The following is a 12,655-nucleotide window of genomic DNA, read 5'->3' as shown; positions in this document are numbered from 1 at the left end:
AAAATATTACAATCAATAATCTAATAAATGGAGGTAGATTTTTAATTGTTAAGATTTATTCTAATTTTGGGTTTTGACACTGTTGTGGGCTCAATTTTAACTCTGCAAGTGAATGGGTTTTGAGTGAGTTAAGATTAGGCCCTGTAACTTCAGTCTATTTTCAAATGGATTTGTATGGTTCAAGCTGTAACAGTAAATATTCCTGTTACAAGGATAGCTTTCGATGGAAGAATGTTTAGTGTCAGGAATTTATAGCTTAATGGCTTGAAATGATTCTATAATAGCCTGTGCAATACAAATTATATAAAATTCATTATCTATCATTCACTCCAGTGTGACTGAATCCTCGCATTTTACTTTGTTTTTCATGTACAGGGATGCCATCAGTCTGCAAGCAAGTGGTGAGTGTTGAACAGATCAGGGATGTTGAGTGGGCCACTTATACCTGCACATTAGGATTTCATGTATTTGGTAAGTATTCTGCTCATTCATATCTTAACTAAGTGAGGACTCAATACAGCCATACTGTTTCAAAAATTAATCCCATCTCTTTAAATGATTTACTGCTATCTGATGGTGCAGGCAGTCTCGTGCTCTGGAGATGCTGTCTGGTGTTCTGGTGAAACTGTCTGATACTTTGGGGCTGCAGGTTGTCTGAAGCTCTTAGGGTGCAGGGTGTCTGTTAATTGGGTATTAATTGTATTTAATTGCATACAGTTGGTGGACATTAGCTGGGGCAATTCAGTTGTGCTCCTGTAAATAGAAACAGACTGAAACTCTGGTGGTTGGGTTCGGAGATGCATGTTTTGAACTCAGCCAAGCATTTAAAATGAGGCCATCTGGCACTATAACAGATGGTCAGACATCTGTTTCTCCAGATGGTCTCATTATAAATGCTTGCCTGCACTTGAAGACTTCATCAATGAATTAGCTCAGCAAGTGCTTGTTTACACAGGTTAAAATGGGGTGTTAGCTTTGATTGATTGACATATTTATGAGGTTATAATAAGTTATTCTTTCTTTTATCTTTTTTTTCGATGTTTGTATTTTTTTGGACAGGGTTAAGAGATGTGAAGACAGGTAAAGCTTGTTATTGAAACTATGAATGGCAGTGTCTGATTGGTACTAGGTTGCAAAAGCAGCAGAGTTTTTCAAAGCAGATTTCTGAATGGGTGTTTTTTTCATTAGCATTTCAAGACTTGTCATTATTATATGGATCATCGGTTCTGTTCATAGTACAAATTGAAAGAGGTGGCATGGAAGGAGCATAAGGGGCATGGAGGTGATGGGATATGGAGGTTGCATGGTAGTCGGTGAGGGGATGTGAGGGGTGAGGGCTATAGGGCCTAACTGCCTTTAATGCAGCTTGAACAAGGTCCCAGTGAACTGAGGCAGGCCATCTGACCAGCCAATCTTGGACTCACCCACCTCCATAGCTGCATCTGAAACTTTGGGAAATTTCCCGACCCAAGCTTCTGCCTGGTTAGCGAAAATCCAGCCCATCATATCAGACCATCTGAGACAGACTGCAATTCAAGAGATTTACTATATGATGGAAGAGAGGGTCATGGGAATGAAAAGACCCTGGTAAAGTAATAGGTCATGAATATAAGACAGTACTTATCAAACATAGCATTTAAACTGTTAAGGTTCATTCCTCATGATGAATCAGAATTACTTACAAAATCTCAGACTCTGAGCAAGTAATAGAAGTAAACAAGACACCTTGTTCCTCAAATGCTTATGTGTTTTATGATGAGGGTGCTGAAAAACAGATTCCAGTAGATCACGGGGTGGATAGTGGTGATGTGAGTGATCACGACACAGATTATAGAGCTATCACATCCACATGTCAATTGTCCAGAGTGTGTACTTGGGTGACATGTATTCCAAGGGGGTCTAGTGAATGGAGGGATGTAACAATTGTGGGACTTGCAGAAAAAGCTAGTGGTAAGTTTAACTATTGGCTGAATATTCAGGATAATGGTCAAGAAATGAGGTCCTTGGACTGACAGGATAAAGTGAAAAAGTAGAGAGTAAGAAAGCACAGCGTAAGTAGTGATCCTTAGACAGCACCTGCCAAACCCAAGACCACTACCATCTAGATGGACAAGGGCAGCAGACACATGGGAACACCACCACCTGGAAGTTCCCCTCCAAGCCACTCACCATCCTGACTTGGAAATATATCGCCGTTCCTTCACAGTCGCTGGGTCAAAATCCTGGAACTCCCTCCCTAACAGCACTGTGGGTGTACCTACACCACAGGGACTACAGCAGTTCAAGAAGGCAGCTCACCACCACTTTCTCAAGGGTAATTAGGGATGGGCAATAAATGCTGGCCTAGCCAGCGATGCCCAAATTCCCATGAATGAATAATAAACAAAGTAAGTTTGGAAGTGATTCCTGTATCAGCAATCGATCACGCACCAGAGAAAGAGCCTTAAATAGTGCAAAAGGGAGATCACACAGTACTAGACCCAGCAGGTATAAAAGTGGAAATATAAGCCATAGCTTGAATAGACTAGACGATGAAGTAAAGGCAACAGAATAGTCTCCTAACAGAAATCCTCATGATGATGAAGTTTTGGTGGCTGTGAATAAAATTGAGGATAAACTAATAAGAGAGGCAAAACAAGGGGAGTTAGATAGTTGGAGTGAGTTTGGAATTTATTCTGAGGTGCCAGATAAGGGTCAACCAGCTTTGTCACATTTGTACTAAAAAAATCCTTGTAATGAGACTTAAACTAAAATAGGTTGTGTGAAGTGATGGGCTGATGCAGTTGTTAGAGTGCTTCTCCCAGATCTAAAAAAGTAATCATAAAATGTTTTCAGCTCTTTTGACTACATATTTGTGGGAGTTTAGGTCAATGAACATAAAAGCTGCGTTTCTGCAGAGCAACAAGATGCAGCGGACGCTGAAGGAAAACTATGGAAAATAAACAAATGCAACTATGGCCCAAATGATGGTCCTCCTTACTAACATCTGAGGGCTAGTGCCAAAATTGGGAGAGCTGTCTCACAGATTAGTCAAGCAACAGCCTGACATAGTCATGATCAAGGAATCATACCTTATAGATAATGTCCTAGACACCACCATCACTATCCCTGGGTATGTCCTGTCCCACCAGCAGGACAGGTCCAGCAGAGGTGGCAGCACAGTGGTACACAATCAGGAGGGAATTACCCTGGGAGTCCTCAACATCGACTCCGGATCCCATGAAGTCTCATGGCATCAGGTCAAACATGGGCAAGGAAACCTCCTGCTGATTACCACGTACCGCCCTCCCTCAGCTGATGAATCAGCGCTCCTCCGTGTTGAACATCACGTGGAGGAAGCACTGAGGGTGGCAAGAGCGCAGAATGTACTTGGGTGGGGGACTTCAATATCCAACACCAAGAGTGGCTCGGTGGCACGGCAATGACCAAGCTGGCCAAGTCCTAAATTACATAGCTGCTAGGCTGGGTCTGTGGCAGATGGTGAGGGAGCCAACAAGAGGGAAAAACGTACTTGACCTCATCCTCACCAACCTACCTGCCACAGATGCAAATGTCCATGACAGTACTGGTAGGAGTGACCACCGCACAGTCATTGTAGAGACAAAGTCCCACCTTCACATTGAGGATACCCTCCATTGTATTGTGTGGCACTACCACTGTGCTAAATGAGATAGATTTCGAACAGACCCATAAGGCGCTGTGGGACATCAGCAGCTGCAGAATTGTACACAAGCACAATCTGTAACCTCATGGCCCGGCATACCCCCCACTCTACAAACCAGGGTATCAACCCTGGTTCAGTGAAGTGTGCAGGAGGCATGCCAGGAGCAGCACCAGGCATACCTAAAAATAAGGTGTCAACTTGGTGAAGCTATAACACAGGACTACTTGCGTGCCAAACAGCATTAGCAGCAAATGATAGACAGGGCTAAGCGATCCCACAACCAACGAATTTGATCTAAGCTCTGCAGTCCTGCCACATCCAGTCGTGAATGGTGGTGGACAATTAAACAACTCACTGGAGGTGAGATATCCCACAAATATCCCCATCCTCAATGATGGAGGAGCCCAGCACATCAGGTGCAAAAGATAAGGCTGAAGCATTTGCTCCAATATTCAGCCAGAAGTGCTGAGTGGATGATCCATCGCGGCCTCATCCGGAGGTCCCCCAGCATCACAGGTGCCAGTCTTCAGCCAATTACTTTCACTCCACATGATATCAAGAAACAGCTGAAGGCACTGGATACTGCAAAGGCTATGGGCCCTGACAATATTCCGGCAATAGTACTGAAGACTTGTGCTCCAGAACTTGCCGCGCCCTAGCCAAGCTGTCCCAGTACAGCTATAACACTGGCATATATCCGGTTATGTGGAAAATTGCTCAGGTATGTCCTGTACACAAAAAGCAGGACAAATCCAACCAGGCCAATTATCGCCCCATCAGTCTACTCTTGATCATCAGTAAAGTAATGGAAGGGGTCATCAACAGAGCTATCAAATGGCATTTGCTTAGCAATAACCAGCTTACTCATGCCCAGTTTGAGTTCCGTCAGGGCCACTCAGCTCCTGACCTCATTACAGCCTTGGTTCAAATATGGACAAAAGAGCTGAACTCCCGGATTGAGGTGAGAGTGACTGCCCTTGACATCAAAGCAGCATTTGACAGAGTGTAGCATCAAGGGCCCCTAGCAAAACTGGAATCAATGGAAATCAGGGCAAAACTCTCCGCTGGTTGGAGTCATACCTAGCACATGGGAAGATGGTTGTGGTTGTTGAAGATCAGTTATCTCAGCTCCAGGACATCACTGCAGGAGTTCCTCAGGGTAGTGTCCTCGGCCCAACCATCTTCAGCTGCTTCATCAATGACCTTCCTTCCATCATAATGTCAGAAGTGGGGATGTTCACTGATGATTGCACAATGTTCAGCACCATTCGCGACTCCTCAGATACTGAAGCAGTCAATGTCTAAATGCAGCAAGACCTGGATAATATCCAGGCTTGGGCTGACAAGTGGCAAGTAACATTCGTGCCACACAAGTATCAGGCAACGACCATCTCCAACAAGAGAGAATCCAACCATCGCCCCTTGATGTTCAATGGCATTACCATCACTGAATTCTCCACTATCAACATCTTAGAGGTTACCATTGACTAGAAACTGAACTGGGCTAGCCATATAAATATTGTGGCTACGAGAGCAGGTCAGAGGCTAGGAATCGTATGATGAATAACTCACCTTCTGACTCCCCAAAGCCTGTCCACCATCTACAAGGCACAAGTCAGGAGTGTGATGGAATGCTCCCCACTTGCCTGGATGAGTGCAGCTCCCACAACACTCAAGAAGTTTGACACCGTCCGGGACAAAGCAGCCCACTTGATTGGCACCACATCCACAAACATTCACTCCCTCCATCTCTCTCGCACAATTGCAGCAGGGTGTACCATCTACAAGGTATACTGCAGGAATTCACCAAGGCTCCTTCGACAGTACCTTCCAAACCCACGATCACTACCATCTTGAAGGACAAGGGCAGCAGATATATGGGAACACCACTACCTGAAAGTTCCCCTCCAAGTCACTCACCATCCTGACTTCGAAATATATCGCCGTTCCTTCACTATCTGGGTCAAAATCCTGGAACTCCCTCCCTAACAGCACTGTGGGTATTCCTACACCTCATGGACTGCAGAGGTTCAAGAAGGCAATTCACCACGACCTTCTCAATGGCAACTGAGGATGGGCAATAAATGCTGGCCCAGCCAGCGAAGCCCACATCCCATGAATGAATTTTTTAAAAATGATCCCCTTCAGGGTATGGTATTTTTGTGAGATCTGTTTTGCTGCTAATAGATTGTGTTCAACTAAAAGGAGAGCCTGCAAATTTTTATTGGTATCATAAAGGAAAACTTTTGGGTATCTTCATGATGCACGTTGATGATTTTTTTGAGGCGGGATACTGCGAAATTTGAGAAATGTTATTAATAAGGTTAGAATAGAATTTAAAATTGGTCACCTTGTTTAAGGAAGGAAGTAAATGCATTGGAAGCAGTTCAGAGAAGGTTTACCAGGTTAATACCTGGAATGGGTGGGTTGGCTCTTGAGGAAAGTTTGGACGGGCTAGGCTTCTATCTGCTGGAGTTTAGAAGAGTAATAGGTGACTTGATTCAAAGCTCTAAGATCCTGAGGAGTATTGACAGGATGGATGTGGAGAGGGTGTTTCCTCTTGTAGGAGAATCTAGAACTAGGGGTCCCTGTTTAAAAATAAGGGGTCACCCATTTAAAATGGCGATGAGGCAATTTTCTTTCTCTCAGAGGATCGTGAGTGTTTGGAACTCTCTTCCTGGAAAGGCAGTGGAAGCAGAGTCTGAATATTTTTAAGGCAGAGGTGGATAGATTTTTGGTAAGCAAGGGGAAGATAGGTTATCAGGGATAGGCGGTATGCAGATTTGAGGTTACTATCAGATCAGCCATGATCTTATTAAATGGTGGAGCAGACTCGAGGGGCCAAATGGCCTACTCCTGCTCCTTGTTCGTATGTTCTTATGAGTCAGGTTTGTGGGGCTTTTAAATACATTGGTAGATATTAGGCAAAGTAGGTCTGGAATAATTTTTAAATTAATAATTCTATTAAGAGAGTGTTACGCCCATCCTAGTTAATGCTACTAGTTCATTACAGAAAGATGAGATTATATCATAAGAAAAGACAGAGCAAATACGAAGCTTGATTGGTCAGTTGAACTGATTGTACATTCAAACTAGACTGGATGCTAGTCTGATGTGCTGATGAAACCCCAAAAAGGAGAGAATGTTGTAAGGGTAAATAATACATTAAAAATTAAATCTGGATGAATGTATATTTAAATTCTCATTCTTAGGTGACGTAAAGAACATGAACCTATTCATTTTAGCAACGTTTTACATGCTAATCTTCCTGATGGGTATTCTAGTTTCATAATATGGGCGAGAATGAGGAAATTTTGCCCCTTAGCTTGGGAAGCTAAGAAAATTAAAAAAAGGTTGTTAAAAGTACTTAAGCTGCTGAAACACTGGCTCTTTTGGAGGCAATTAACATGGGATTCAATTAGTCAAATATTTTAAGTTAGATCCTGAACAATGGGCATACTGAAGGTAGTATACCCATTGAATGTTATATAGATAATTGTTCATTGTGGGATAAGTTACACACTATGAATAGTGTGAGGAAGAAATGGTAAAGACTGATGTTGTTGGCTTTCAACAAATGCTGAATAGAAAGGAAATCTCTAAAATTAAATGGGCGGATGCAAATCATATAAACGATATAGATGACTAAGTGGGGGGTAGGATTAGTAAGTTTGCGGATGACCCAAAGGGTGGTTAACAGTGAGGTTGAGTGTCTTGGGCTACAGGAAGATATAGACAGGATGGTCAAATGGGCAGATAAGTGGCAGATGGAATTTAACCCTGAAAAGTGTGAGGTGATACACTTTGGAAGGAGTAATTTGACAAGGAAGTATTCAATGAACGGCATGACACTAGGAAGTTCTGAGGAACAAAGGGACCTTGGCGTGTGTGTCCATAGATCTCTGAAGGTGGAGGGGCAGGTTAGTGGGGTGGTGAAAAAAGCATATGGGATACTTGCCTTTATCAATCAAGGCATAGATTACAAAAGTAGGGAGGTCATTTTGGAGTTGTATAGAACCTTGGTGAGGCCACAGCTGGAGTACTGTGTGTAGTTCTGGTCGTCACATGATAGGAAGGATGTGATTGCACTGGAGGGGGTGCAGAGGAGATTCACCAGGATGTTGCCTGGGATGAAACATTTAAGTTATGAAGAGAGGTTGGATAGACTTGGGTTGTTTTCATTGGAGCAGAGAAGAGGGGCGACCTGATTGAGGTGTACAAGATTATGAGGGGCATGGACAGGATAGATAGGGAGCAGCTGTTCCCCTTAGTTGAAGGGTCAGTCATAGGGGGACACAAGTTCAAGGTGAGCAGCAGGAGGTTTAGGGGGGATGTGAGGAAAAACTTTTTTATCCAGACAGTGATGATGGTCTGGAATGCACTGCCTGGGAGGGTGGTAGATGCGGGTTGCCTCACATCCTTTAGAAAATACCTGGATAAGCACTTGGCACATCATAACATTCAAGGCTATGAGCCAAGTGCTGGTAAATGGGATTAGGTAGGTAGGTCAGGTGTTTCTCACGTGTCGGTGCAGACTCAATGGGCTGAAGGGCCTCTTCTGCTCTGTGTGATTCTGAAGTCATGAACTGTCAGATTGTTTTACAAAAATAAATACGTATATGAAGAAATTGTTAGGGGTCTTAGAGGAAGGGTATCTTGCGATGTAATACATTGTGCAAAATATGGAGTTCTTTAATTTATTTTGAAATTTTGGTTGTACATATAAACCCTAATTTGTTTTTAAAGAGAGAGAGAAGAGAATTGTTTAATTGTATGCTGGTGGTGGGCTGCAGGCTGTTGGGTGCTCTTGGGGGTGCAGGATGTCTGTTAATTGTATATTAATTGTATTTAATTGTATACAGCTGGTGGACATTTATTGGGTTCATGTACTCCTATAAATAGGAACTGACTGAAAACTGTGGTGGTTGGGTTAGGAGGTGCATGTTTGTAATGTGTATAAAATGCAAATAAAAGCCTATAAAAATCTGTAAAGATTAGCTCCAGTTCTATCCTTCACCACCAGGCCTTCTGGAATTTTAGTGTTTTGTACACAGGTTTTGCAGGCTGTCTGATGCTCTCGTGGTGCTACCAGGTGACCTGTTGGTGCTCTGGAGGTGTAGGCTTATTGTTCTGGCAGTGAAGACTATCTGATAGCTCTGATTTCACCACTTTGGCTCCTAGAGTATTAGCCTATGAGTGCAGGTTACAGTTTTAAAGTATTTAGTTCTGCATACCTAATTTGGAAATTACCAGTAGTATTCAGTCAGGTTAACTGAGAGAACACAAAGATTGATGTATACAAGTCAGAAGTGTGGTGGAATACTCTCCATTTGCCTGGACATGTGAGGCTCCAACAACACTCAAGAAGCACGACACAATCCAGGACAAAACACCCAACTTGATTGGCACCTCATCCACCAGCTTAAACATTCACTCCCTCCAGCACCAATGCACAGTGGCAGCAGTCTGTACCATCTACAAGATGCACTGCAGTAACTCACCAAGGCTCCTTCGACAACACCTTCTGAACTCACAACCTCTATCACGCAGGAGGACAAGGGCAGCAGACACATGGGAACACCTCCGAGCCACACACCATCCTGACTTGAAACTATATCACCATTCCTTCACTGTCGCTTGTTCATAATCCTGGAACTCTCTTCCTAACAGCACTGTAGGTGTTTCTGCTTCAGATGGACTGCAGCGGTTAAAGAAGGCAGCTCATCACCACCTTCTCATGGGTAATTTGGGACGGACAACAAATGCAGTTCGGGAGGCCTAAGATAGAAGTGTTCCCAATTTTTAACGCCTTTACTATGTATCTGTGTTGCAGGAGTTTGGCCTGAAGGATCAGATGGAACTGACATCAATGCTGTTTGCAGATCCAATGATAAAAAACTTTTGTCTACAGGTGATGACTTTGGCAAAGTGCATCTGTTTTCATGTCCATGTTCACAGGCCAGGGTATGACTTCGCTTTTACTATATTCTTCATATTGATGTTGAACTTAATTTTCTAAGAATTTTTCACCCCCACCCTTTCAAAATGGTATTTCCCTCCTTTGAGTCCCTTTCCATATTGGCCATTCATATTCTCAGAAGCCAGACTAGGTGACTGCTCCTAGGATTCTAGATATTATATGTCTGCTCTCTAATGTATTTTTTTCTCTGTCAGACACCAAGTAACCTGGCTGGGAATTTTTGGCCCATCTGCTCCATCAAGTTGAGAACTGAATCTATTGCCTAATAACACAGCAACCAGTGAAGTGCTGTTTTGGCTTAAGCAGCATTAATACTGGATCTATAGTCATTTAACAAAATGAATAAGGGCTAAAATCCAATGGGGCGTGAGCCTGCCAGAATCATTCCCACCAGAAGTTGCGGGTCAGCCAGTGTTCACCCCCTTGCCATGGGCTAGGCTGGCAGAGGTGCCATTTCAGTCACATCTCCTGCGCCTGCCTGCCCTGTCCCTGGCATCAACCCATCTGTGGGAATGGTTGTCTGGGCTCAACCTGACCTTCCACCAGCCCAATAATTATCCTGTTGTGACCTAATGGTCAAAGTCACTTGGTGTAACTTGAGTGAGCCTAAGGAGTGGGAACACTGGTGTAGGAAGATCATGCCCCTGCCTGGGTCATTTTGCCAAGCGAGGGGCAGCTGGATGTTCTGTCCTTACAAGGCAAACAGGTGGCCTCTGGAAATGGAGCCCCAGTAAAACTGAATCTCTGTTATTTTCTGTGGCATTTCGTTGGAGTTATGGGGAGAGACTTGTAGATTTATGGGGCCAAAATGTTCCACTGACTGAGGCTGTCCTTTAGCCTGTGAAACATGAACTTCCTTTAATTACATTTCTTCATCTTGTGCCTTGCTGCAGTTACTGTTCCTTCTTATTTTTGCATCAGAAGATTCAGAATTGTTAAGCTTCATAGGATATATTAATATATTTTACACATCATTTCAAAGAGGTTCAAACCCCTTCACAGCTGAGGGATCTGAGTATACCACTGAAATGAACACTGTTGATTTAAAAGGGGATGTTTTCATGGATGGAATGGAGTGTTCTTGGGGTCCAAGAAAGGCCCTTAGAATTCTTAGAATGGCTCTGCCAGTAGTGAATGCTGAATGACTAACAGTGGAGTGGAATTTCTAATAAATGCTACATGTAGCTGAAAGTTCCAGGCATGGGAAACAGATTGCAAAGGTTTCCTTTCAGATGGAACAGTTAGAGCAAAATGTTTAACATGCATGGCCTAATTTATAAGGTAAACGTAATGCCAGTTTGCAAACTGTATGCAAATATCATCAAATGGATGTCATGTGATCTAGTATCACATGATCATACCTTCAGGAATACATCCAACCCAGAGTTGGTGACCTTGGATGGGATGCAGAACAGGGGTAGGGGGGTGGGGTTGGGGGTGGGGGGCAGGCCAGGGTGTCAGTGGAGCTTCCTCTGAGTTGAATTGGCAAAAGTTGGGTGCACTCTTAATTGATAGCTGTTCCTTAGAAACTGAAGTGAGCTGAGGTCTCAGTCACAGTTTGTCTCACCAGCTTTTGATGCAAGTAAATTACAGTTTCCTTTTCATGCAATGTTAATCCACAATGTGCCAATCAAATATGAAAAGAGTCTTTGTTTAACCTTGCAGGCCCCAGGCCACACATATGGAGGACACAGCAGTCATGTAACCAGTGTAAACTTTCTGCATGATGACAGTCAGCTAGTCTCCACTGGCGGGAAGGACATGAGTGTCATGCAGTGGAAGGTCATTTAAACTGGCCTCCTGCCATGAAATTTGCTTTGGATGTCACAGCAAATGTAACACACTTGGAATGATTTTTGCCAGAAGTTTAAACTGCAACTTAAAAAGTGAGAGAAGTTCCTGCACTTTTACAGGCCATGATTTGGCATTTCTGTTAAATGTCAAAGATTTTATTTAAACCTCAGGAAAATCAAGCCTCTGCAAGGTTACTGGTGCATTGTGTGGTACGTGACTGTTCAACAGTTCTGACAGTCGCTTCAGAAAACAGACTTGCTCCTGGTCTCTACAGGCTTCAATATGTTTCTCTGTGGTGGTGAGGATAATGTACAGTATTGTTTATATGTTTACCCCAACAAAATGTCCGTAAACACAACATTTCATTTTAAATGGTGAAAATAAGATGTAATGAACTGTTTACCATAAATACTATATGCACTAAATTTCTTGTACTGACATAAACTTTGTGTATAATGTGTCTTAAACTTATGTCGCAGTCTGTTTTGTACCTAATTGTCAATCTGTTCCTGAAGCATGGTGAGACTTGACTTCCAGTTGTCACATTGGTGGAGGCTGCTGCGTATTTTCTTCCCTCTTCCCCTGAAAGGAGCTGCAGTCTTGAAGACAGTTACAATTTAACTGCAGAACCACTGACAAATGCACTCTAAGCCTGCAGAGGCTGTTTGCAGAGAAAAAAAGCCTGCACTTCTATGACTGTGCAACTTCTACTCCATCTCTATCCGCCCCCCACCACCCACGCCCCAGCAAAATGTTGTATGCATGGATATTTTCCCATTGTAAACAAAGCTGTCTGCTTGCGAGGACAAAATGAGGACAGGTGTTAGATAGGGCTGGTGATACAGCTCGCACTTTCAGCAAGGTTGAAATATGCGGTTTACATTTGGAATGTATGTAGAGATTTTTTTAAATGACAGTTATTGGTACATTCTTAACACTAAGGTTCAAAGATTTGTTTTGTGACTGATTGTCAATAAATTAAAATTGCTGAAAGGTATCAATGTGAATAGGTGTCTGTGCACTTCTTCCCCTCCTCCAACCTACTTGAGATGGCCAATATTAAAAATGTGTTCTAGTTTAAACATTTATTGCTTTTAATGTAATGGTAGTTGGAAATAAGGTGCACAAATAGACACATACACTGCAACTGTAATTTGAATCCAACTTGCATAAGTGTGGAAGCTGACTGTCTGCTTCCATGTTCTTTTGCCAAGGGA

At 43.0% G+C, this 12,655-nt stretch overlaps 1 protein-coding gene across 3 annotated transcripts in view; it reads left to right on the top strand.

Moving 5' to 3' along the window:
• The window catches only part of eml1 (EMAP like 1), a 133,167-nt gene extending 120,722 nt beyond the window's left edge, over positions 1-12,445 (top strand). For all 3 annotated transcript variants that reach the window (XM_078562408.1, XM_078562409.1, XM_078562410.1), the window contains 3 exons: positions 376-471; positions 9,498-9,628; positions 11,310-12,445. In XM_078562408.1, the coding sequence (XP_078418534.1) occupies positions 376-471; positions 9,498-9,628; positions 11,310-11,435 (353 nt within the window). In that variant the 3' untranslated portion in view covers positions 11,436-12,445. The remainder of the gene's footprint in view (positions 1-375; positions 472-9,497; positions 9,629-11,309) is intronic.
• The last annotated feature ends 210 nt before the right edge of the window (positions 12,446-12,655 follow it).

This window comes from Cetorhinus maximus, chromosome 18 (genome assembly GCF_964194155.1).
Source record: "Cetorhinus maximus chromosome 18, sCetMax3.hap1.1, whole genome shotgun sequence".
Classification (NCBI taxonomy): domain Eukaryota; kingdom Metazoa; phylum Chordata; class Chondrichthyes; order Lamniformes; family Cetorhinidae; genus Cetorhinus; species Cetorhinus maximus.
The sequence above is the reverse complement of the archived record's forward strand: the minus strand, read 5'-3'. Positions and strand labels throughout refer to the sequence as shown.